General features: G+C 36.9%; 1 protein-coding gene across 1 annotated transcript in view; it reads left to right on the top strand.

Moving 5' to 3' along the window:
* Positions 1–26084, top strand: part of LOC105490156 (mitochondrial ribosomal protein S9) — a 56153-nt gene extending 30069 nt beyond the window's left edge. Inside the window, exons 5-11 of the mRNA XM_011755523.3 lie at positions 5999–6078; positions 15180–15265; positions 16116–16191; positions 18580–18748; positions 19715–19823; positions 23303–23472; positions 25801–26084. Coding sequence (XP_011753825.1) covers positions 5999–6078; positions 15180–15265; positions 16116–16191; positions 18580–18748; positions 19715–19823; positions 23303–23472; positions 25801–25892 — 782 coding nt within the window. The 3' untranslated portion in view covers positions 25893–26084. The remainder of the gene's footprint in view (positions 1–5998; positions 6079–15179; positions 15266–16115; positions 16192–18579; positions 18749–19714; positions 19824–23302; positions 23473–25800) is intronic.
* Positions 26085–27737: the final 1653 nt, after the last annotated feature.

The following is a 27737-nucleotide window of genomic DNA, read 5'->3' as shown; positions in this document are numbered from 1 at the left end:
AAGTGATAAAAATATTAGGTGAAACAAAGATAACTACTGGGTCAACAGAAGCAAAGAGTAGCACCTCATATTAGACAAAATGGAATTCAAGGAGTGTGAATAATACTTCAATGAAACAAGAATGTTAATTTATGTTGATAAAACCTTATCTCCATTGAGTAGATTTGATGACCACAAACCTTTTTGCACCAACATTTAGCATTGAAATATTTAAAGCAAAAGCTGTTAACTAAGGCTCTAACGAATTTGAATAACACAGCATGATTTTATAGTTACAGATACAAAGAATACATTTTCTATGCAGAGGCCTATGGACTATTACTAGAATTATGATGTAATTGGCCATAAAGAAAACCTAACGAATTCCAAGTAGTAAAAATCATATCGTTAGATTTTTCTGAGTTAAAATCAGTAAAACCATATTACTGTTGAATTAAAGAGAAAATCAAAATTGAGGTTACAGACATGACAATGAAAACAGTTCCTATTAAATCCTATGGAATATGGACATTGTATTATACAGAGACAAGCATATATTTGTTAGAAATTAAGAAAGAATGAATATAAATGAACTAAATTTTCAGTTCAGGAAGCCAGAAAAAGAAAAATCGAATAGAGGAGCATAGCGAAGAAATTTAAAAGAAGGGGTATGATAAACAAAACCATGTCATTCTTTGAAAAAGCTAGTGAAGTCAATCAACATCTGGCAAATCTGGCCAGGGAAAAAAGAGAAAACATAAGAGGGCAATATTAAGAATTGTAAATAATAATATTCAGAGGGTAATTTTAAAGTATACAATTGTTATGGGTAACTTTCTTCTAACTTGAAAAATCTCTCAAGTAAGAATTGTTAGCGTTTATTGAAACAGAGTAGACCAGGCATAATTCTAAGTGCTTCCTATGTGTTAACTTACACTCTTCACAATAGGTTTATTAAGTAGATACTGTAATTTCCCCCACTGCACAAATGTAGGAATGAAAAGGACATGGAGTTTAACTTACCAAGGACATAACAGCTAGGAAATAGTTGAGCCAGAATGGAAAGAGGCCCAGGCAGTTGTGGCACACACATATATATATGACCACCAGACTCAACTGACTCTCAGACATGTAGTTGAAAGAATAATATAATTGCCACAGATGTCTTAATCAGGAGAGTATTGGTTAAACTGGTGGTCCCCAACCTTTTTGGCACTAGGGACCAGTTTTGTGAAGGACGATTTCACGGACCAGGGGTTGGGGGATGGCTTCGGGATGATTCAAGCTCATTACATTTATTGTGAGCTTTATTTCTATTATTACATTGTAAGATACAATGAAATAATTATACAACTCACTATAATGTAGAATCAGCGTGAGGCCTGGGCTTGTTTTTATGCAACTACATGGCCCCATGTGGGGGTGATGGGAGACAGTGACAGATCATCAGGCATTAGATTCTCATAAGAAGCACTCAACATAGATCTCTTGCGTGTGCTGTTCACAATAGGGTTTGCGCTCCTATGAGAATCTAATGGCACCGTTGATCTGACAGGATGTGGCGCTCAGGCGGTAATATGAGCAATGGGGAACGTCTATAAATACAGATGAAGCTATGCTGGTCTGTGGCCTAGGGGCTGGGGACCCCTGCTATAGAACCAAGTGCTCTTATTGTGAAACACCCACTCTGGTCCCAGTTGACCAGTCATGACAGCAAATAAAAATCAGTAGAACCTGGTACCTGTCCATGGTCCAGGGATTGGGTACCCCGTGTTAATCTAAAAGCCGCAGAAGTTATCAAAGGGCACCAAAGGTCTAATGAAAGAAGCCCAGGCCCAGAAGGTTTTGTCAGGAAGTTCTGACATACCTTGAAGGAGGATGTAACTATTGTTATTTAAACTGTTACAGAGCAGAAGAAAAGAATGAAACTTCCAAATTCCCTTCCGAGGCTCACACAATTATCAAATCTGGTCACAAATTTCATGAAAAAGGAACCTATAGTCTATTGTCACCAAATAAAACACTAGCAAACCAAGTAAACTTTATATTAAGAGAATATACCAGAGGGCCTTTTTTCTCTCCGGGAAAATAAGGATGATTTATGTAATTCTCTGTGTTAATTGAGTCAAGGTTAAAACATTTCAATAAATAAAAGTTAATTAACAAAATTGAGCATTAATTTTTTTGGTAAAAACACAACTAGAAATAAAAAGAAACTTTCTAAGTTTGATAAAGCCTATCATGACAAACAGAAACACATCAAATTTAAAATATATCAATAGATCCTGGTTCAGGAATAAGACAGGTACGTGCATACTCACCTCTGTTATTTGGCATTGTTTTGGAAGTTTTAACTAGCGTGGTTAAAAAAAAGTGTGGCTTAAAAAGGTAAAAAGTATGAATTAGAAAACTGAAAGAAATTAGGAAAATTGATGATTATTCACAGATGTTATGACTGCCTGCTTAGAAAATGGAAAACATACACTAAAAACTGTATTAGAATTTCACTAGACTACCATTATTTGGGTCCCTGAATTCCAAGCATTTAAACCATGAATTGTTCTGAAAATTTACAAAATGATACCCTCTTATACAAGCAGGCCACAGTATAGTTACAGGGTGAAATGCTGATCCTGCAGAGATCATATGAGCATCCTGTCAGTTGATGACTCTGTGGCGGCCACATCTACACACAAAGAAATCAGTATGGGATGGCATGTAATGATGATCTAAGTAACATGATGGTCTTATTGGTAGCAAATGAATTGCAATCTTTCACTTCCTTTATGTATTTTGGCAGACAAGAACTGTTTTAAAAACACTGAATTCCAACTATACGAATACATACCTACATATTCATACAGACACATTCGTATGTATATGCATGCATGTGCCTCCTTTTATCAATTCATTTAATGGTATGCTGAAAAATAGGATGTATGCAGAAGATAACAGAGTTTCGTCAAGACTTTAAAAATTATTGTGTGTTTTTGGAGTTAAGAAATTCAAACTCTAGAACAGAAATAAAGTGGCTAGTTGAAGAATATACATACAGCTTTCAATACTTTTAAAGTAACAGATATTATGTCCTTAAATCACAAAAACTAAAGGACAAAGATGATAAATTATTTATGTTGAAGTTAAAAATTTCTGTTTGACGAAGACACCAGAAAATTTGAAATGTGCCAGAGGCCTGATACCTAGAATAAATTACTCACAAATTAACAAAAACGGCTTACTAGAGAAATGAGCAAAGGAAAGTAAGCAATTCATAAATGGAAAAAATTAAACTACCAGTAAACATTTGAAAATATCAGAGGTCAGAAATAACATCTTGTAAGACAATAATGAGAGGCAATTATCACCCATCAGATCGGAAATTGTAAATATTGTATCAGCAAGAAATTGGAAAGAGTCTAAATGTTCATCACAGGGTGGCTAAATAAACTCATGCTGTGGAATAATATACAGGCCGTAAAAAGAGTGAGATACAGCTAGTTGTGCTAGTAGAGGTGTAACATTGTTGAGTTAAAAAAGCAAGTAAAAATGGTGTATGTAGCATAAATACAGTTTAATACCACTTTTATCTTTAAAAGACCCACACAGACAATCCTATTTCATGCAGGCATACATACGTAAATGCACAGAGAGTCCAGAGCAATAAACTCCCGCCTTGCTCTGACAAAAGAATTTTAACATATGATCTGGGAAGTATGTGTTACTTGTGTAAAGTTACTTTTATATTATAGATAACTGAATAGGGGAGGGCAGTATCAAGAGAAACAGAAACTAAAATACACAAATAAGACTTGCAAAATATATGAGATTTATATAGAGAATTATGATACTCAGTTAAAGATCAGAAGTGAAAATCTGAATAGTTGGAAAAATTCTATGGTTCTCTAAGGGAAGACAATATTCCAAAATTGCTGCTTTCTAAATTATTGATAAATTGAATATAATTTTACTTAAAGTTTTGGTACAGCTTTTGGGAGAAACTTGTCAAGTCTAATTGTGCAAGAAGCAGTGGTTAAAAAATTTTTTTTAAGTAATGAAGGGAGCTCATCATACCTGGTATCAAAACCCAGCAAAAAGCTCTGCTAATTAAATTGGCAGTTACTGACGCAGAGTAGACAGACCAATGAGCAACGTACTGGCGGCATATGTTTGTGCCTTACTTAGTTAATTCTAAGACTTTTTTTTTTTTTCCTCAAATTTTAATGTCTGACAGCAGGAAACACTTTACAGTTTTTGTGAGCTATGATACATATCGTGGTTTGACCGTATTTTTTCCTCTTTCTTTGTGATATATAAGATACATGATGCGGCATCTTAAAATCTGTGATACCTTAGGTTCAGTGAGGTCAAGAGTGTGTGTGTGTGTGTGTGTGTGTGTGTGTGTGTGTGTGTGTGTGTGTGTATACACATTCACATATGTAATAAAATCAATCCCATGATATGAGACTCAACTCAAACATATCTCCAAGCTTACCAGTAGAGTCTTGTCTGCAACCATGTTTGTCCTTTTTTTAATCACTTTCTGACAGACTAACCATACAGTGAAAATCAATTGCATAAGAAAAGAAAAATATTAGAAGATATGCTGGATTTGATTCATGAAGTCTATGACAATGATTGTGGAAAAGTGCTGAAATCATCCATAAGCCATTAGCAAATAAGAATTTGGTTTTTCAAGCTAAGTAGCCAAGCAAGACTTTCTTTTCAACATTTATTATGAAAATGTGGTCTTTGTTTCAGAAGAAAGACATCCTCCTATATAATACAGGTGGTATTTCAATAGAAAAGCCTGTCCTATTCAAAAAACTGTAGAGAGATAATGACTCTTTGCTGGACAAAATAGTTATTGGATTTCTGCCTCACAAACATAAATTCCAATAGATTAAATATTTGAACATGAAAATAAATAAAAATTCCAGAAGAAATACAAGAAAATAATTTTAGAGAGCCCAAAGCCTTAAAGCATGTTTCCTCAGTGGGGGCAAAGATTGGTTCACGGGGGTGGGGAAACCTAGCTGTTACAATGGTTTGTGGCCCTCCGGTGGGCCACACTATACATCAGCAGATGTGTAGTGTGCCTGTGGTATTAACATTTCATGGGGGGGCTGCAATTAGGGAGAAAATGCCTATAAAGGATTCCTTCATGGGCTGAATCATGAAAAAAACAAGTCACACTGCCATAGAGGAAAAGCGACAGATTTGACTATTTACATATTTTAAACTTCTCAATTATGAAAGGTAACGTAAGTAAAAGTAAAAGGCAAGTGACGGCCTGGGGGAAAATAGTTTACAACTTCTGTAATGGACCAAGGAGGATAATCTGCTTCAGAGAAGCATCTCAACAGAGATAGCATGGGCAGAGGACACAGAGTTATTATTTGTCTTGTTTCTTAGACTAACGCCACTTCTCAGTTTGCTTGGTGGTGGTTAGTTAGATGTGAATGGCCATGTGTATTCCAGAAGGAATTGCACCCAACACCTTTTTGAGGCCCTTCTGTTGTCGATGTTTTACACTCGGAGGTGGATGACCACAGGGTTGAAACAAATGATGTAGCATAGAAAAATACATTCGTTTTCATCTTTGTTTACCTGTTTTAGATTCTTTGAATGTACTGCATTGTTTACTTTATCAGTTTTCCCTTTTAAAAATATGGGAGGGCATTATGTATGTAGCCAAGCCTAAATTTTTTTATTCAAACAAGATGATTTTGGCTATTTTATAAGCTTTTATTTGAAACAAATTATAGAAATTCTCATAATTAATATTTAGTAATTTTTTAATTAAATGTAAACATTGTTTTATGTTAATGGTATGAAATATTAAATATCCTAAATAATTGCATATAAATATGCTAAACTAAATATCCAAATTCTAAATGTTGGTGATTTTTATATTTTTTGTTACTCAATTATAAATGTGTCTCCTAACTGTGGTTAAATGCAGCTATTTGCTCTGTCTCTGTGTATATTTTTATTTGTTTTCATCTGGCTTTTTTATCAGCAATCCAGTGGGGAGAAGATGGCCGTCCATTTCACTATCTCTTCTATACTGGCAAACAGTCATACTATTCATTAATGCATGTAAGTATATTGCATTTATGATAAATAATACGAGCTGTAAGCTACAAAACTAGTTATACTGGATACTGTTCTCAGCTTCAGAATTTACCTAGTATTTTATAATGGGCAAAAATAAGACTTCTAGAGGTAAGACAGTGTGTTGATGAAATGATTTATATTAATTCATTTTGCTAAAGGTAAACTTTATAGAATTTATATCAGAATGGTTTGTCTTTAAAATGCTTTTACTTACAAATTGAAATCATGTTCGAAAATAGATGTTCAGCTCAATTATATAGTGTGTGCATGTGCTTCCAGGGTATGGAAGGAGGAGGCCAAGTGTATGATGCTGTCAGGGGCTCTGAGGCATTTGCCTTGAAAAAGAATCAAATGGTTACTTCTCATTTGTTTTTTGTTATTTATATACAATTTTTGCCTTTCATAGATTAATGCAGTGGACGAGCCTAGAATTTGGGCCCCGAAACAACCTAAGAAATGATTTTATTACAGTTTGACTTCCAACTGCATTTAGGGTGCTGTGAACAATTTTTGTTTTGTTTTCAGAGCTATAAGTATCTGATAGTGTGCAAATTTGGAAGAGTTCCCCAGAATTGCTGTGGAAAAAAAGGCCGGATGCCAATATTCTGTTTTTATTTTTAGAACATGATATCAAGTTCTATTTTACTCGTTATATGATTTTTTTAAAGTTTCAGAAATATTTATTGGGCTTCCCCCATCTACAGTCAGATTGCAGTGGCTTGAATCAGTGCACACATTTACTCTGCTTTTTAGAATTATCTGCTGTTTATTTGTGCTCCACAAACCCAAAGGACAAAATTCCCACTTGTCAGGTACATTTATTTCTTGGGGAAAAAAAAGAAAACCTTCTTTTCGCTTTTTGTTGACCTTGGGCAAATGAGCTTCTTGCCCTGGCAGAAATGAAATGAATGATAAATGTAGAGTGTGTCTTTGCTGAGTAATGGAGCTGCGGCTGGGCTCGTAGAGGTTCTCTCCCGCACAGCCTGAGGCTGCCCGAGGACCCCTGCTGTTCATTTAAATAGGTATGTCAAATCTGCCTCCAAACGCCGCCGGTTTGATCTGTGGTAATATTTGTGAAGGTTCCATATGGACTTGAGCCCCCTGCAGTGCTAAGAAATAATGTACAACGCTTCATGGTGCAGACGCAAATTTTCTCTGAAAAGGGATGCAATGCTGCGTTTTAGCTGTCGGAGGGGATGATGGAGCTGACGCGCTAGGCCTGTCAACTTGTTACACGGATGGGTTGCACGCAGCGAAGCTGTGGAAAATCTGTGCCTTTTAACTTTTCTACTTAATCACGGTTGTAGCATTGCCTTTAGACTGTATGCTACATTAATTCTCTTCCTGCCTTCTGCCTTTCATCCCAAGTTTCACGGAAAAAAGTAAAGCATGCAGGTCTTGTAGAGGAGCCTTATCAAACAGCTGTCATCTGACATGCCATTTGCATTTGTTTTGGCTGAAACTGAGCAACCCAAGGGCAAGATATTTTGTTGCATTCCATCATAATGAGGAAATTACACATCCTATAAGAGACCTAACTTTTTTTTTTTTAAGTTTGTTTTTATGTTTTAAAAAGTATTGTTCAAGAAACTGATCAGTTTCTAAGTGGATAAAATGTTACCGTACTCTCTGACTAAAATGTCAAATGATATCTGATTAATAAACATTCTTTGGTTTTGAGTAATTTAAGTTTTGTTATGGATCAATAGAAGAGTCCTTTGGACTTTTCTATTTTAGTGCAATGCAGTAATTTCTAAATGTATGCTCTATGCATACATTTCAGCATTATGTATAGCAGGTGTTATTAATTACAGCTGCAGTCACACCAGCCTAGTTTCCCAGATAACACATATCACGATCACCTGCTGGAGATACTGAGACTTTGAAATAGTGACAAAATGTTCATCATTCACCCTACAGAAGCGTTTTTGTAGCGGCCAGGCACTGCGTAGAAAGTCCAGCTATAACACTAGGAGCCATCTCGCCTGCCTGCACTCTCTTTGTTCTGCCTGGTCTTGATGGTGAGGGGAGCCGTCCCCTTCCCACCGTGAGTGATCACAGGACGGCCGTCCCCACTGCGGCACGGGAGGTCACCTCTGAAAACTGTGGCAAGCTCTAAAGACTTGGAAATGAATCCTTGTTGCTACCATTTATTTTCGTTGATAGAATTTTTTCCCTATGTGACAGGGTAACAGACACTAAGCCAAACTGTTTTTTGCCCAACTGTAATTGTGTGAGGCCCGGATGCCATTGGCCAGGAGTTGTGACAGGAAAACGCATCTGGAGCCTGCGTGCAGTTGGCGTGAGGAGACCCTTCTGATGCCGATTAACCTTTCTTATCCTCCTCCAAGATGCCACATCTTCTTTGGAGTATTTGGTGACTGTTTGCATACGAAGCATATATATTACGTTATAGCAGTTAATAAAAGATGGCACGGATGCACCTTGCAGTTAAGATCAGTGTATGAGGCTTTAGTGGATCCTGTTTCCAGTTGACCTGTATTTAGTCTGTCCACTTTCTGTGGAGAAATGGGGAGGTTTTTGAGGAAAAATGGCCATGAAATATAAGATACAGTTTATTGTTCCTGCCCAGAAACGAAGCGTGATAGGAAAGTATAAAGTGAAGGGGGATGTGCTGATCCGCGATGTTCTCACGTTTTGGAAACGTGCCACACTCCACAGGTTCACTTGCAGGGCACTTGGGCCCCCATTTTCCTATGGATATAATGATCCATGCGTGTCTTCAGGTTCCTGGGAAAGTCGATTAAAAACTCATTTATTTTACACTAATAAGATGTATGTATATAATGAAAAAAGTATAAAACCATAGTAACAAATAATTTCTTAATAAAAAGTAATTTAAGAAGAAATAAGAAACTTCCTGAGTTTCTGAAAGCATCATTGAGTACCATGAAGGGATCCCCTGCATGGTGGCTTTTTCGCCAAAAATGGATGGCTTCCCATTTCCTTAATGTCCATTGAACTAGTAGAACTTGTTTGCTTTTCTGACATGATTTAGGGTTTTAGGTTTCAAGAAAGAGAGAAAGAATAAAGTTTCCTGAAACAATTGAGCAAAGGTGTAAAGGAGAGGGAAGAATGTTAAAGAGGATATAGATGTCTGTGTAAAAAATAAAATGCTATACAGCAAGATAACCGAGTTGTGGCTAGCCTAGGTGAAGACTATGGGGAGTGGAGAAAGGACTAGGCTAGAGAGTGGGCTGCCCGTTGGATCCAAGGCTGTAAACCTCACCAGGGTTACCCCCTTTCCCACAGCAGCTTGGGCCTGTCCAGGACAACCAAGCTGGTGACAAAGGCCGCAGCCTTGGTGGTCATGGTTCAGTTTCTGAAGGTCCTTTAATTTGAAGAAAAAAACATTTACCAATATGTATGTTTCTGGAAAAAAAAAAAAATTAAAATGCACTCACTAAAAGTAAGTTGAAAATCCTTTAAAACTCATAATGCGAGGGGATTATTTAACTCTGAAGTGGTAACCCTTTTGTAAAACATGACCCGTTAAGTCAAGGCATGTCTGTAACCCAGCTCTTCCCAAAGTGCTTTCTGCAGAATACAAACTGTGAAATATTCTTCAAGAAAGCTCTGAAGTGTTCATTTAGGAATGTTACATATTGTGTACTGGGGAACTCTAACAAGGAGACACTTAGTAGAATCCAAGCTCTGTGAAGTCCTTAAGTAAAGAAACACGTTGCTTTCACACTCTGCTGCTCAAACCGAGTGGACTGTAGAACACTTTCTACTCCAAACCCCTTTTGATGTCCCACAAAACCAGTGCTTGGGAAGGACCGTAGTACAGAATATTGAAAACTCTATACATTGTCATTGTAGGCATTACTCGCCTTAGATAAATACATTTTCTCAAAAGAGAGGTTAATAAAGTCCCAGTTTTAAGACTGATATCAGCCCCAATACCTTAAGCATTTATTGAAGTTTTACAAAAGCTCCCCTCATCTCAGTCTTTAAGATGGGAAGGTATGCAACTCTAAACACTGCACCAGGAATTTAGCATTGTGTAGAAACTTCATTTATGTTTTAGAACCAGTTTTACAGTAAGCAATTCAATATTTTCAAACTTTTTCTTTAAACTGAAGGAGTTACATGGCCACAGATGAAATTTATACTGAAAAAAATATATATGTATATGTAAAATGAAGGGATAAGTAGTAAAGTTTAAAATGTGAGAGAAAATCAGGTAATTCTAATCCTTATAACTTATGTGTAAAGAGGGTTCATTTGCCTTGTGAAAGAAGCTCCTGGCGTATTTGGAGAATCTCCAGTTCATTTTAAAGGACTTCAGTAACCTACTCAGTTCTTAAAGCCTGGAAGCAGCCCCAGAAGTGTGCTGCTTCGTTATGTGAAGATTCCAGACTCTTAGCAGAAGTCCTGGGCACTGAGTATCACAGAATTCTTACTTAGTTCAGATGTCTCTAGATCGTCTTTGTGACCTTGTTGAAAACTCTTGGATGTAGTGCTGTCTTTTAAAATGGAATTAAAATAGTGACCCTTCTCACAGCGAGGTATTGCGGAATAACTACGACTATGTAAAGTGCTTATTTTTTAAAAAGCTACAAACTGGTGCTAAAACATATTTGCATGCTGTTTTAAGACTTTCCTTGACAGCAGGAGTTAATTCAGTAATTAATTCAGCAGTCGAAATTGCTGTTCTAGAGGTATCTTTAATGTACATTTTCCTCCCATATGAATAATTACCATTGTATATCTGGTATGCTCCAAGTGTACCAATTAAGAAAATTAATTTTTTAGAAAAGGATTCAGCATATTATTGTCTCTATGTTGGTTTTAATTAGATTATCTCTTTGTAATGGTATAATTATTATAATATATGATGGGGCTTTAATTTGAATAGTAAAAATATATGCTGTCTGAGTTACAAGAACTTTTCAGGTCATCACTCCTGCGTGTGGACTTCCCCAGAGTCCTTTTTCATATGATCCATCTTGAGATGACTTTCTTTGTATGTTGAATGGCATTTACATGATGTGCAATCTATATAGTATATTGTATTGTATTCACAAAGTAATACCAAGAGTCTACAACAGAAATATGTCACTTGGAACTTGAGATATATAGTGTAAACCTCTCTTAGTTAATGATAAGTGGATTATATTTACATTTGTTGATTTGATTTTGTATATGCCAGTGGCCAAAAAATTGAGGAGATTATTTAAGAAATTGATTTTCTGTGATTTCTTTAACAAACACAAATTTTAAGTCAGTTATTTTACTGTTACTGTATAGTATCTAAGATAATTACTATTAGTTACTATTTATGTCATGTACCAAAATACAACAGACTTTTTCTGTATCACTTTCCCGTGAAATGTTACTTGTTTACACTTCCTAAAATTGGAATTTCCACATGATTTAATAGAACCAAAACAGATTTCAGAAGGATACTAAAAATCATAGTGCTCATGCTCTCAGAAGGGTTTAGATTAAGCATTTCTTTTCTGTAACCTGAGCATCTGGTATTTTCAAATTAGGCACATTCTAAATTTGACTCATACATTATGGAAATCTGATGACACAAGGGGTGGATAGGCTTGCTTTGATTTTATGAAATATTAATCATAGCTGTGATTAATGATTCAGCATTTCACATCTGGGTTATTCCTGTCATATTTGAAAATTACACTGTTAAATACAGTATATAAACTTAGTGTAGGTGGGTCATACTAATTCTCTAGTGTCCCTTAAAAACTAAGTGGAAACTTAACAATATACCAGAAGCTACCAGTGGTAATCTGTGATGTTGACAGTTCTTGGCATATTTTATACCCTTAAGGATTTTTTTGATGTAAATTAGTACACCTCCCTTCAGGGAGTTGAAGCTATAGAATCTACTTTCCAGAGAACTGTTGTCTCTAACTAACCAAGGTAGAATCTTAAGAGTGGTTTTATTATGCAAAATAGAATAAATGGAAATGGTGCACCAGTAAAATTGTTTATTTGACTCTTGAAAGCCATACCTCACCCCCGCTATCATTCTTGACCATTACTATAGGTCAGGCACTGTGCTAAGTACGTACTTTACATATATTTTCCTATTTAAAGAAGTGTATGGAGTGGTTTAATGGGCATTATGTGATTTGATGGGTTACAATCATCAAATTGTAAGCATTTGCCGCAAATGAATCGAATTCACCGTGTTTGAAATCTGACATGTCCTTTTCATGGGTTGTTTTCTCCTCTTCTACATTTTTTTCTGACGGTTTTATTTGTACCATTTATACATTGTTATGGATCTCAGTACAACATTAGGAGGAAATGGCATCATGGAAGAATACTTTAAGAAAAATAAGGATTTAGAGTAAAAATTGCTCAAAAGTCTTTGGGAGATGACAGCCTATCCTTTTACTTAAAACTTACGTACAAGATAGGTTGATTGTTGTTATTTTAGTTGACTTAATTATTTCAGAAAATTAAGTAAGCCCTTGTAAGCAGAGGAGGGTAGTAAATTACTCAGCAGTTTACTACTATTGCTGGCATTCTTTTAAGTTCATATATTCTTCACTAGTTTGAAAGATAGACTTGCACTCTCTGAATCTCCGGACTCTGAACCCGGCAGCTGAGAGGCTCACTGCAGTGTCCTTACCAGAGCGCCCCGATGGAGCCACAGTCTGCCTGTGGTCCAGCCTGCTGTCAGGCTGTGCTGGGTGCACAGTGGCGTGCTGTTTGCCTGAGTCTGTCCATTTCATATAAGTGGGGAGCATTCATTTTTTTGGGGGGTGGTGGGGGAGTTCTTTATTTGTTCAGCTCATTTGAGAATTGCTTCTAGAAACAGGTGCATTGAAATTTTTCTGATATACTATCCATTTGAAGTCCCAAACCATTATTTTAGCCTTTAAAAGTGAGTTAAAAGTACCCTAACCACAATCAACAAGGCTTACCAATTCTTGGGAGATAAATTGTAAACTTTTACTTTCAGTTGAGTGACAGGGATATATGTATGTGGATATATACCCCTGTTTTTCTATATGTGGATGGTTTGTGGTTTTGCTTTAGGGTGGACAGTTGGCTTTTGTTTGCTTTTTAATTGTCAAATACATTCCTCTGCTGCTGCAGGTGATGGATGTGTACTTGGAATGTAGTTGTAGGGACAGTTACACTTAATATGAATACTAGGATTAAATTAACTTCATTTGTCCCTTTGCTATTGTGTTGAACTAGATTCTCTATAGTTCTTAGAATGTATATTTCTAGCCAGTGTAGGCTTGGATGCTGCTGCTGCTGCTGCTGCTGATCTAGGGACTGCACTTTTAGAATTGCTGAGCTAGAGTGATGGATTTACTTTCAATTTGAGATACTCACGTCCACTGGTAATGTCTAGCTCACCACCAGTTTTGTAGCTTCTAAGTGCTGTTTCTTCTTTTTGTCTCTGCTTCTTTTTTTCTTTTCTAAACTATCAATTCTACTACCCTTAATGAAAAACAAAGCCAAAAACACTTACCTGAATCTCCCCAGCCAAAAGGAATGAATTTTTACGTCCTTATTCACTGAGGAGTCCTACCCATTGAGTATTGTATCAGCTTTTCTCACCTATGTTACAAAAATTCAAAGGCTTAGTCTGTCCTCCCTCCCTCCCTCCCTCCCTCCTTCCACCACCAGTTTTGTAGCTTCTAAGTGCTGTTTCTTCTTTTTGTCTCTGCTTCTTTTTTTCTTTTCTAAACTATCAATTCTACTACCCTTAATGAAAAACAAAGCCAAAAACACTTACCTGAATCTCCCCAGCCAAAAGGAATGAATTTTTACGTCCTTATTCACTGAGGAGTCCTACCCATTGAGTATTGTATCAGCTTTTCTCACCTATGTTACAAAAATTCAAAGGCTTAGTCTGTCCTCCCTCCCTCCCTCCCTCCCTCCTTCCTTCCCTCCTTCCTTCCTTTGATTCCTTCCTTCAGTTCCTGAAAACAGGTTGCAGAGTGAAGACCGTGCTGAAATGCAAGCACTAGTAAATATGATGACGGGGCAAAGGGACGTTTCTCCTACACTTAGATAAAACTTTATCAGCAACATTATGAGGTAATATGGCAGTCTAATCAGAGCCCACAAGAAGTTGCCCCTGAAAACTTGAAATTATTAAGACTGTTTGAGATATGGATTGACATCTCTTATCAGTAACAAGGTGTATCTTCTGAGATTTGCTGATACTAGAAGGTATCATGATTAGCAAAAAAAAACAAAAACAAAAAGTAAATTTATGTCATCTCTAGCTCATTCTTTTAAAATGCCTGTCTGCTCATTGGGTATTAGTATGGTAGGTTATGTGTAAATTATAAATGAATAAATACAAATGTATTGAGTGTTTCAAAAAGTTAAGTTTGCTCAGGCAAAAGCTGTACTGTTTTGCTTATTGTAAACTCATTGCCTAGAAAATACATTTCATTGATGATCCTTATTGCTGGATTATTGCTTTTTGCAAGTTCTAACAAAATGGCAAACTTCTACTTCCATTGTAATTTAACAAGTGACATACATTCACAGATTTTTTTAGGAAGTAAATTAATAGGAAGAAATCAAATAAATATAATAGAAGCTCTTTTTAAGATAAAAACTATATGATAAGGACTTAAATATTATTTAAATATTAAATAAGTAGTAAGTTGTATTAAATAATACATAAGTACCTGTAAATACCATATATTTTACTGGATAATTCTCTAAGTTTAACGTACACATTGCCATATAAATTAATGATTTTTCCAAAGGAAAGGGAAAATCGTTTAAGGTTTTTGGTTTTTTTTAACCAACCTCACTGAAGTAGAGTTGTAAAATTTTTATAGAGTTATTTTAAAATCAGCTAAAGTTAAGTGTGCTGTGATGTATGACACTAAATTCTCATTGAAATTACTCTATCATCCTTTAGTTTAAATGAGAAATAGTGTTATTAAAAGCATTTTCAGTTTTATTTACTCTGCAGCTTGATTCTCTGAAGACGAGGACACCTTAGGAAGTACTTACAGGAGAAAACTATAAAATATATCAGAAGTTATAATGTGTCATTGCTCTTAATTTTTAGTATGTACTGTATATTTTATTTGCCATAGGATGTATATGGAATGTTACTCAATTTAGAAAAACATCAAAGTCAGTTGCAAGCCAAAGATCTGCTTCCAGAAAAAACTGAAACCAGGTAAGCTCTTTTCTTGTGTTAAAATATAAATAAAATTTGAACTAAAAACCTGCCACTCATTGGTATTTTTTTAGACATACCTGAAGCCTAAAATTTGTTCAGTATTTTATCATTAAGCATTAAGGTTAGGGTTCAAAATAATAGGTGGTTTTTATTTAGGAGAAAGCATGACTTGAAGTTATTTTTATGTCATTTTTATCCCAGATTTATATATGATAGGATATTTAATTACTATACCTGGATATGATGCCCTCAGAATTTTTATGTATATAGCTACACATTTATTTAGCATTTGCATGCTTTAATTTTTTACATTTTATTTTTATGTTTTGGTATATCAAGGTTTCTGCTTCCATTTGGCAAACAGCAATAGATCAGATCCATCAAACTGATCAGCCAGTGTTAAATTTTGGCCTATCTATTCAAGATTTCTTCCATAAAGGAAGAACACCTTGTTTAAGTTAAGTTAAATGCACTCGTGTCCCTTTAGTTGGACTTGCTACCACATTAGTCTATTGACAGGTTAACGTTGTATCCATAACATCTTCTTTGAAGTAAGTTATACGGGCACAATTTTAATCTTTAAGAAATCTGGTGGGCTTTTAATACCAAATGAGTTCCATAGTGGCATATTTAACTCTTAAAACATTTGCTAGAGTAGATACCTTTTCTAAAGTAGATTGAGGAAATGGAACGTATGTCAAAAATAGTTTAGTTGGGTAAAATTACTGCTATATAACATAAAAACTTATTTCCAAATCACAAAATTGCTACTATATGTGGGATCTTTTGTGATATAACTCTAATTGCATGGCTGATTAAAAAGAGAATATATGTGATATTTTAACAGAAACCTGATTGGCAGCAGATGGCTGATTAAGGAGGAACTAGAAGAAATGTTAGTGGAAAACCTGTCAGATCAAGATGTAAGTAATTAATCTTTTTAATTTAAGGGGACCTGTGCCATAAGAATGCAGACAATTGCTGTATTTAGGATCCTAATAGTAATGTTCCTCAAAGCAGGTGTTCCTAAGATGATTTTTCTTTCTATCTTTAAAAAAAAAAAAAAAATTCATCACTGATTTCTGCCTTGGGATGACCTTATCTGTGGTCAGGAGGTGCCTTGTCGAGTCTCCAGGTCCTCCTCTCATAAGTGCCCTCATGTCCTGTGCCAGTTGTTTTAGGGAAGCACAGCAGATGTTGTTTGATCTCCTTCTGTAAGGCCAGTAGCTAATTTTACAAGCTGATAATAGTGTAAGGAGTCATTATTGGTTAAGTTGAAAAGGGATGCAGCACATGGTTACCTTCATGCAATTTACTGTTTACCTTGTGTGCCATATCTGTAAGGTCAGTGGTTTTTATCTTGGGATCTGCAAACCACCTCTATCGGAATCCCTTGAAATGCTGGTTACAAACTACAGAGTCCTAAGCCTCACCCCAGATCTAGCGCAGTCTCTAAGGGGTTACCCAGGAATCTTTTTAACAAACTTTCCAGATGAATCTTATACCCTATAAAGTTTGTGACCCCCTGCTTTAGGTCTTATTTTGTTAAATGTTCTAATATATCAACATTATCACAGGACAGTTGATGTCTTAAACATTTCGATGTTCCGAATTTATTACTTTCTGGAAGATTGGGTAAATCTTCCAGAAATTTTTCAATTTCATAAATTTTTCCAAGATGGAGTTTTTCTTTGATGGTGGTGGCTAACATTGTTAGTACTTTGCCACCATATATAGATTTTAAGTCATGTACTTGAATTGTTCTTTTTCTCATTTAATGTATTATAGAAATTAATGATTTGGAGAAGTTGCAGTTTGCTTAAACAAAGTGTTGGACATTTGGTTAGTGGTGGATCCAGCGTTACCCCTTCTAATATCCTAACTTCCAAGTACTGCTGTACTTGAATTCAACTGAAAAATCTCATTTTTCGTTACGGAGTAATTTCATTATTTCCTCTGTTTCTGGCTGCTTTGATTTTTTTTTTTTTTTTAAATAACTTAGGTATTCTTTTTTCTGCTTTGTAATATCCCAAGAACTTTAATGCAGGTGTACAAGTATGAAAACAAAGGAAACAAGTTATATATGATACTTTGTACTTTGGGGTACTGGATATCAGAAGAAATCCTGATGTTTATGGCTGGTATCGAGATGAGGGATGTGGAGGTGGTCAGTGACTTCTTAACCTAGTTCAGAAGCAAGGCTGAGTTCCACCGTAGTGCCCCTTTGTAGGTGCAAAAGTAGTCATTGAGAGTCTGTGAGATGGAATCGAGAGAGTAGCTAAGCACAGAACGTCCAGACGGGTGACTGGAGAGGAGCATGGAGCTCCGTCCACCCAATATCCTAGGTAGCTAAATGTTTCACCCTTACTAGAAGAGTGCCTTCTCTTTCATTACGTCATAGGAAGCTGGAGTCGAAGTAGTTCTTTTAATATTAATCTTACTGGTGAGATTTTTAAAAATTTCAAACTATTAATGGCAGATTTTTACAATAAAGGCAATAGTGACAAAGATGAGTATGATATTTAAGGCTGACAAAAAACATAAAGAAGGCTATCAAAGACTGAGTTTCACAATCCATATTAACTAAGAATCTCAAGCATTAGTTGTTTCCTTCTCCATAAACACTTTAGAGTGATTATTCTGGCTTCTAATTTTAAGGGGTTAATTCCAAGTTGTTTACTTTCTAATCACATGTTCAAGAACTATTAAAAAAAATGCACACAGGAGCAAGGATAATTTATTTCAAGAGGTTGCCCTTTAAGTCAAGTATCTCTTGAATTTTTAAATAGCTTGATTGTTCGGTTTTAAAGGAAATCATAAACATTAAAGTAACACAGCTTGAACAGCCAAAGATATATTTGCCAAATGTATTATGAAATATAATTTAAGAGGTACATTTTCTCAAAATCAAACTCTTTCCATATTACTATACATAACTTACTTGAAATTATTTATAAAGCTCCACTTGATACAGTTCTAATAAAAGAGTGGAAATTACACTTGAAGATCATCTAAATACTTTTTGAAAGTGAATTTAAATCTAAATTTCATAATCATAATACAGAGAAACTGATTTTTCTTTGAATGATAAATCTCTTTGTTTCTTGAAAGAAAAGATTTGGCACTAAAGATACGCAGGAAAAGTGATGCATCTGCATGCTGTTTTAAAAGCAGCGTGAAGATGCAGAAGTGTCATCCTGTCAAAATTCATCAGGAAAAGCAACATTGGAAAGATCAAGGATGCAAAAATAGAAAAAATTTAGCAAATGCAATTACACTTGCACCTTCTAATGAATTTTTATTGTCTGCAGTATGTGAAACTCATTCAGCTGCTAGAAAAGTTATTGACATCGCGGTGCGGTGCTGCTGAGGAAGAATTTGTGCAGAGGTTTCGAAGAAAGATAGCTGTTGCATCAAAAACACAGATGATTGAACCTGTACAGTATGACGAGCAAGGAATGGCCTTTAGCAAAAGCGAAGGTAATGACGTTCTGTGGAGAGAAAATAAATTCAGTGAAGGTTGAAAAACTACAATTACTTTTTATTTGCTGTTGCTCTCTGTTATCCGTTAGATTTTTTATTTATTTATTTTTGCTACTGTTACATTGGATTTCCTAATTTTTAAGATTCTATTGAAGTTTTTCAAAACTGAACTTTATAATATCCCAAGAAAAAAAATGTGGATGCATACCTATACAGTCATATTAACACTTTTTATTTTCACACATTTATATTATTAAATCTTTTAATTTTCACATTTTAAGCTGCTAGAATTGGCACAATATTTATAATAAAGTTTTCCTTGCAAAAAATGAAAATGCTCAGTGAATCTGCATATCAAATGCTGAAACTATGTAATATGAAAACTTCACATCCCTAACTCACATTATTCTTGTTCAGAGCCGTTAGACGTAGTCCAACTTTGAAGACTTGACCTATTAAAATGTTTACAACTCTTAAAAGATTTCTCATCATTGTCATTTTTAACTACTGTGGTGTTTTCAAATAAATGTGACCTTTCCTGAGTATTTTTTTATTTCTACTAGTAATATTTCATCGTACTATTTATATATTTCTAAAACTTATGTTGTTAGATATATTCTTACTGTTTATGAAAGAAGAACGCTGTGTAAATTGGTTGTGGATTCTCGTAAGTAAGCGAAATGAATATAAAGTACTTTCTTGGTTGTTCAAACTAATTTAAAATCATTGTAGTGTTTCTAAAATGGAATTGAAGAACAAAATTACCCCACAGTGAGCTTTATTGCATCTGTTGCGGTGTAGTTTACCTGCTTTATTTTGGTTTGACTTGAAATAATAGTTATAGGACCTGCTTATATACAGTGTTGTATATTATTTTGGGGAAACAAATTCTAATGTAGTTTTACCTGTCTCAAAGCACAGGTCTTCAAGATATTTACTAATAGGAATTTTATATTTTTGAAGGTAAAAGAAAGACTGCAAAAGCAGAAGCAATTGTTTATGAACATGGAAGTGGGAGAATAAAAGTAAATGGAATTGATTACCAGCATTACTTCCCCGTCACACAGGACAGGTTCGTTTTGGGTTTTGGTTTTTTTGTTTTTAAAGGAAACATGCTTTATGATACATCATGATCATTTAAGAACGCTTGTGATCTTCTAATTCTGTTTATCTGAATGATTATTTCTCTTTACCAATGTAACATATCAAACTAGCTAATTGAAGCTATTTTTTAAAGCAGCTTCCTGATTTTTTAAAAAGCATCTCTAGAATTCCTCATTAATTGACTCTTACTCCCCTTTTCATCAGATCCTACTGCAGTTTGAGTAGTCTTATATGTAGCTTATGTTCTGAAGTGCAGACTGTGCCAAAACATAAGAAAGGTAGATTTCCACCTTCTAGTTTGGGGACCGGTGTGCACAAAACAATCACCACAAAAACCAGCCTTGGCACTTAAAACTGACCTAACCCACTAGGCAAGGAAAAGTGCGAGTAATTTCTTGTGGCTTGTGTTTGTTTTTCTGATCATAAATATTGGAAAAATTCTGCTTTATCATTTTGGATTTTTTTCCTATTCAGAGGAATGTGATTATATGTATTGAGCAAGCAAAGAAACCTGGCATTTATGGGTTAAAGTAAGAACTCATCAGGCTTTTCTTAGTGCTGGGTGCTAAATATGGCAGTTTTAATTTTTAAACTTTGTATCCTATGGAGAAATAGGCATTAATCATAAATAGATACTACAGCTCTTCTAATCTAAATATACTCATCTCAGAACTCTCTCTGACTTGCTATATAAAGGCCTCTTCTTGATATGGTTATTATTTTCCCAGTAGTTACTGTCATTATCCACGAGTAACAGAAGTTTGGTATGATTAGTTCCTCCTTTCCTAATCCTTCTCCTGTTTCCTGCATGTCTTACGGTATTTAAGGTCAAAAGGGCTAAAGCTCTTTTGATACCAATGCTGATGTAGGCAAAAGAGGAACCTCCTAATACAGTGTAAGCTTCTGGACGCAATCATTACTTTAGGATGTGTATGTTTATTTTATTTGTGTGTGCCTGTGTCAACAAGCAGTGGATTCTTAACTCCATTTAAGATGAATTAGTTCTGCTATTATCCTCACAGGGCAGGGGATGGAGGAAGCTTTTGTTTCCCTTAGGAAAAGCCAGAGAGAAACCCATACTCCGGGGGCTGATAACTTTAGCATTGGGAACTGTAGAAGGAATGTCCTTTAACCAATAACCTGTCTGTTGATTTGTATTCAGACATAACTCCTGATGATTTAACAGCAAGTCTCAGTTATGGCTTGATCTCATAATGAAATTACATTCTTAGATCTTATTCTTTGATTTGAATTCAGCAGCTATTTACTAAGGATCATCTGTTTCTCCAGTCTTGTTCTGGGCATTGTGAAGATATCAGAGATATTTGAGATATGATTCCTATTGGCAAGAAACTTCCTACATGGTTGGGAAGCCTAAGGCTAGTCTTGGTGGGAATGGGCACCTACAACTATTTTAAAGTAGTTGTTGGGATTTAGGGCAGCCACGTCAGGAACTTACAAATCAGCAGTGAGTTGACCACTGACTAATAGGAAGACTTGCGAACCCAGAATCAGGGATCTTGATCGGAGTTCTCTCATCACCTAACAGACAGTTAAGTGGGTTAGCCATGTAAGTGAAGTTATAAGGGAGGCTTCTGGACAGCCAGTTGTTTGGGAGGTTAAACTCTTACCCGGCTTCATTTTTAAAATTTTATGATTCTTTAACAAATGCTTATGTAAATAAAGATAAATAAAGAGACTTCAATTAAAATCTAGAAAAATAGATTTCATGATGTAATTACTAGGTATATAACTGAGTCATGGACCCAGATGGTTACATAAATGCAATAGTGGAATTAGATTTTCGGTCTGTAAATTCTCTTTTTTTTTTTTTCTTTGAGACGGAGTTTCACTCTTGTTGCCCAGGCTGGAGTGCAATGGCGCAATCTTGGCTCACCACAACCTCTGTCTCCCAGGTTCAAGCGATTCTCCTGCCTCGGCCTCCTGAGTAGCTGGACAGGCATGCACCACTATGCCCAGCTAATTTTGTATTTTTAGTAGAGACGGCATTTCTCCATGTTGGTCAGACTGGTCTCAAACTCCCAACCTCAGGTGATCCGCCCGCCTCGGCCTCCCAAAGTGCTGGGATTACAGGCATGAGCCACCGCGCTCAACCTAAATTTTCTTTTATATTCACTTTTTTTTTTTTTTTTTAAGAGACAAGTCTCTTTATGTCACCCAGGCTGGACTCAAGCTCCTGGGCTCAAGCAGTCCTCCCACCTCAGCCTCTTGACAGCTTGGACTGCAGGTCCCCAGCTGAAATTTTCTTTAGTTATCATAGTATATTAATAACTACTAATAATACTGTTTTTATAACTTATGGCTACTTTTTTTTGGTTTCTTGGAAGCATTTGTTCAAAAAGACAGTATAGGTTTATGGGTTTTTTTGTTGTTGTGGGAGTTATGTCATCCCTAGATTGTATTGTTATTAATTCCGATTTGCTGTGGCTTTTGAAAGTCATCTTTTACCCATCTGCATGTGATTATTTTACTAGTGTGGTATAAAGAATAGCACTTGCATGTCCTATCCACACCTGTCTCTCAGCTTAACTGTGTTATATAAACTTTATTTTGGGTCCAGAAGCTACAGTGTCAAAGAAAGCAAATACAATATAAGTGAGCTTTTCTGAATAAAAGTGTAGCAAGATATTAAGGCAAAATAGCAAAATCAAAGTGCTTGACAAAGGTAATGGTGAACATCTTCCCTAGCGTGAAAATGGTATTCAACAAATACTTGTTGAGTTGAGCAAGAGCAAGTCCAGGGCCATGTTCTGTCTGTGGTGCCTGCCCCAGGGTCTTGTGGGCCCTGACCAACCCTGAGAGAGCAGGCCTGCCAGGGGTTGTGTAGAATGTCAGCCTGGCCCCAGGAAGGTAGCAGGACCCTGCGCTTTAGAGAACTGTAAGAATATTGGGAATATGCGTTTGGTGTCAGGGAAGTGCAAGGTCGAATACAGTTTTAGAAACTTTAAAAACTAACCATATCAAGATGAGCATTATACATTATACAGATATATTTATAGTATATTTAGGGAATCCAAATGACATTTGATAATTGTTTGGGAAGGCCTATTGATTTTATATCTGATCATTCAGTCCAGAGACATTAAATTCAGTTGATTAATGGAGTTCCCCAACTGTAAGACATCTTTACGAAGTTATTTTCAAGCTTTGCAAAGATCTTCTGAGATAAAGGGGATCAGCAAACAGTAAGATAGAGTGTACTGCTATACCCAAGAAAAAGAAATAAACCTTACAACTCTCAGCAAATCATTCAAAATGTCAGAAATGTGTTTCTATATCTTGGTAAAATGGATTGATTGAGAAGTATGGAAAGTATAACAGTGGCATGCAGAATATTGTTTTTATGAATATTCAGAATTTCAGTTGTTTACATAATTATGTATCTTTATAGTAAATGTAACCACATTTACTTGTGCTGTGCTTTAGAGAACAGCTGATGTTCCCTTTCCACTTTGTGGACCGGCTGGGAAAGCACGATGTGACCTGCACAGTCTCAGGGGGCGGGAGGTCGGCGCAGGCTGGAGCGATACGATTGGCAATGGCAAAAGCTTTGTGCAGCTTTGTCACCGAGGATGAGGTCGAGTGGATGAGACAAGGTATGAGTCTGGGTGGGATGGGCATAGTGGCCCAATACTGGCTATACATGTTCATCTGCTTCTTGTACTAGTGCCTGAAGTTCGTGAGAAAATACATAGTTACATATGTAATATTTCCCTTCGCTATCTTCTTTCTTGCTGAACCAACAGTATTTCTCAGGTTTGATTTCTACAAGGTGAGCTTGAATTAGAAAAAGGGGAGAACTGCCCGCACTGATTATTTGAGCCCTGCTAAAATGTTCAGTTCCAAGCTCAGGGAAAAGTTAATTTTGTCCTTAATGCATAACCTTTTGTCCAGCTTAACAAAGTGCTTAGCTTAGTTATATTTAAGAGACAAATTGCTTGTTTTTGTTTTGTCAAGAAATGTGTGGGTGTTTTGTTTTTGAAACAGTCTCTCTGTGTCACCCAGGCTGGAGTGCAGTGGTATAATCATAGCTAGCTGCAGCCTCAAGCTTCTGGGCTCGAGCAGTCCTCCTGCCTCGGCCTCCCAGGTAGTTAGGACTATGACGTGCACTAGCAAACCCGGATAATTTTTGTGTATTTTGTAGAGACTGCGTTTTGCTATGTTGCCCAGGCTGTTCTCGAACTCCTGGCCTCAAGCAATCCTGCCTTGGCCTCCCAAAGCACTGACATTACGTAGCATGAGCTACCACACCTGGTCTGTCATCGAAATTTGTAATAATTGTTTGGTTAATGATAAAGTTCTTTGAGTATTTTGTTTTTGTAAGTTATTGGAGGTTTCAATTTCTTCCCATTGCGGTGTTTGAATTTTCTTTTACCCTACTCTGTGTAACCCTGTTACCTGAGCATGAATACAAGAGTCCCTGTGTAATGTGAAAAAGGATGGGCAGTTGATTCTTTAATTAGGGTACTGCTTTAGCAGTTAGAATAAATCAGGGAAGTTTGAGCTGAAGACTATCTTCGCACTGTTTATGAGAAGAGGAAAGCACCGTGTGTGCTGTCAGCCAGCTGCATGGTCCTGAGCAAGTCACTTAGCACCGAAGTTCATAAGCTCCTCCTCTGGGCAGGAAGGATGGTCTCTGGGCACCAGACCTGCTAGTACAAGCCACTGGGGTTCAATAAAAACACTACCTATGGCTTAGGCTACTTAATTGCTTAAGGTTCTTAAAAATCCATTTGCTTATAAGCAATTTGTCATCATATGGGATTCATATCTAGTCATTGAAGTAATTTGCTAGAACCTTAACAATTTGATTAGTTTAAGCTCCTGTGAATATCTGAAAGTAATAAAGCATTCTTACTTACAACTGAAGCTAGAACTTAGGTCTTGTCTGTATTTTGTCAAATACCGCTGTTTTATTCCATGTATGTCCTTTAAGTACAAGCAAGTGTAAAAGCTTACGGGCATGTAATAAATAATTGAAGTGTTGCTATATGTACATTAAATGGTCCTTAATAAAATACCCAAGCCTTGTATACAGTAAGAGGAGTGCTAACGTTGGAAGAGTGAAAAAGACAAGGAAAAAGTACATTTACGTATTTATAAAAGCAATGTAAGAGCTTTCCCATCAGTGGTATTCTTGGAATCTGTGGTCTTTACTAACTTACTATAGCTGCTGCCACTGCTGGGCTCTTCCGTGTGGACCATAGCTAGGAGTCACCCCAGCAGTTGCCTAGAAACATACTCACTCCTGATGACTGGGAGAATGACAGTTTCCTGTTTCAACTGACTTTATTCTTCTAGAAGAAACTGCCTGTCCTGAGAATACAACTCTAAAACTTATCTTTTAGATTCTAAAACAAACAAACAAAAAAACAGGGAATATTATGGCATAAATTAAAATAATAAGTTTCCTTTTTTAAATGTTTGACAAGTCATATTTGTATGTATATGCATATTCATGTAAACTGTTAATAGATGATACCTAAGTACTTTCTCATACTTCACCTTTACAGTAAGTTTTTCTTCTCTGCCTCTTGTCTCCATTAAAACTCTGGCCTCTGCAATGGTAAGTGTGCAGGTTAAGTTCCTTTACAGTGAATAGTGACCGCCCCAACAAGAGCAGCTTTATCTCGCTTAGATGAGACCAGCTGAAAAGCCAAAAGGGAACCATGATTCTTATGAGATAAGGAAAGCAGGTTTAAATAACGGAACTGGTGTTTGTCTCAGAGGTTGGAAGAATATCCTCAAAGAGTGGAAGCAAACTGCCGTCACGAGGTTGATACTGGGCTGGTAAATTACTGGTCTGGTTGCTTTCCTCTAATTTTTTTTCTCAGACAACAGTACGTATAAATTCACGAACCTGCTTTTCTTCCTGGCAGCGTGCATATTAATGGTTCCTAAAGGCTTCTGTTTTTGTGCTGCAGCTGGACTCCTCACTACTGATCCACGTGTGAGAGAACGGAAGAAGCCAGGCCAAGAGGGATCCCGCAGAAAGTTTACCTGGAAGAAGCGCTAAGGGTTTGTTTGCTCCCAGGAAAGAAGAGGAAGAGCTGTGTATGTGCGCTGGCACGTGGCACACACAGAGGAAACAGTGACTGCCCAGCATGAGGGCAGTACTGTCAGAAATTTCTTTGAGTTGTGAGATAGATTTATTTTTAAATGCTACTTTGTAAAGGTGACCTTTAAAAAATAAAAGGAAAAAGAAGAATGTTAGTCTCATTCTGCCACTTTATTTTTCTTAACTTTTTCAGAAGATAGTTTTAAGAAGCATAATTCATAGAATCTGGCATATTAGACCTGAAAGGAATATTCAGCAATATATAGTTGAGTTACCTCATTTTGCAGACAAGAAGGCTAAGCCCCCCAAATTAAGCAACCAACCAGAGCCATACTGTTGGGACTTTTCGTGCTAGAGCTAGACTAGCACTCACTTCCCCTGATTCTGTTGCTTTCCCACTTGGCAATTGTCACCGCATGTTCTTCAAAATGAGAGGTGAGAGTGCTCGCTCAGAAGAATGAAGTAACTGGAGTCGGTGAGGAGCTCAGCGGAGCCAGGGAGCTGAGCTGCCAGGTGTGGGAGGTGCCGGTGCAGACAACAGCCAAGTGAAAGGCACAGCCGAGCCTGTCTGTGCTCACTCGCTGCAGGAATACGAGCAAGGCTACAGCAAAGAAGGCACCCCTGCCCCCTATTTTGGATCAGTTTTGTTTTGGGGGTATTTAAAAGTTGTTTTATTGTGTATATTTAAGGTATACAACAGGATGTTTTGATACACATTTACAGAGTGAAGCGATTACTGCAGTCAAGCAAACTAGCATAGCCCTCATACAGTTTCCTATGTGTGGGTGTGTGGAAAGAGCACCTAAGGTCGCTTCTCATTTCCAGCATACAATAGAGTGTGATTCACTGTCGTCCTCATGTTGTACGTTACGTCTCTAGACTCACTCTTACGTAACTGCAGCTTCGTACCTTTTAACCTGCATCTCACCCTCCTCCACCCCCTGCCTCTGGTAATTATAGTGCTACTCTGTGCTTCTATACATTTGACTTTTTAAGACCCCACAGCTAAGTGAGATCTTGCACTACTTATCTTTCTGTTCCTGGCTTACATCCTAGCGTCCTCTAGGTTCATCCATGTTGTGGCAAATGGCTGGATCTCCTTTTTCAAGGTTGAATAGTATTCCATTGTGTATCTATATGCCATAGTTTCTTTATTGAAACAACTGTGGATTCCATTTTGGATCAGCACAGATGTGGAGAAAAGTGGCTTCAAGCTCCCGTTCCCCAGGAAGTCTCAGCTGAGGTGAGCTGAGGGAGGACTTGGCTGAAGGGAACAGATCCCTCTGAAGAAGGCACCCAGCCAGGAGTGCACATAGCTCTGGAAGAGCATGGACTGCGGGAGGTGGGCTGAGTCCCTGACTGCAGCCCCCAGAACCTGTCATGCACTGGCTGTGCACAAGTCAGGGCTGGGGAGTGTAGCTTGCCCCCGTGAGGCCTACCCAGCAGTCTTTATGATTGACCATGGTTTGGCATGAAGGATCACACATCGGTGTTCAACCAGGAGCTAGACTCCTCCGTCATAGCTAAGCGTTCAACTGCGTTTTGCTCTAGGATTTCTAAAGTACCTTAAAACGAAGAAGCTTTGGCATTTTGACTCTAATGCAATTGTGCAGTAGGTTTTTGAGGGGGGAAAGGGGCAGTTGGTGACGGGTACTTTAAAATCCATTTCAGGCCAGGTTTGGTGACTCACGCCTGTAATCCCAGCACTTTGGGAGGCTGAGGCAGGTGGATCACTTGATGCCAGGAGTTCAAGACCAGCCTGGCTAACATGGCGAAACCCCATCTCTACCAAAAAATACAAAA

Source organism: Macaca nemestrina, chromosome 13 (genome assembly GCF_043159975.1).
Source record: "Macaca nemestrina isolate mMacNem1 chromosome 13, mMacNem.hap1, whole genome shotgun sequence".
In the NCBI taxonomy this organism is placed as follows: Eukaryota; Metazoa; Chordata; class Mammalia; order Primates; family Cercopithecidae; genus Macaca; species Macaca nemestrina.
The sequence above is the reverse complement of the archived record's forward strand: the minus strand, read 5'-3'. Positions and strand labels throughout refer to the sequence as shown.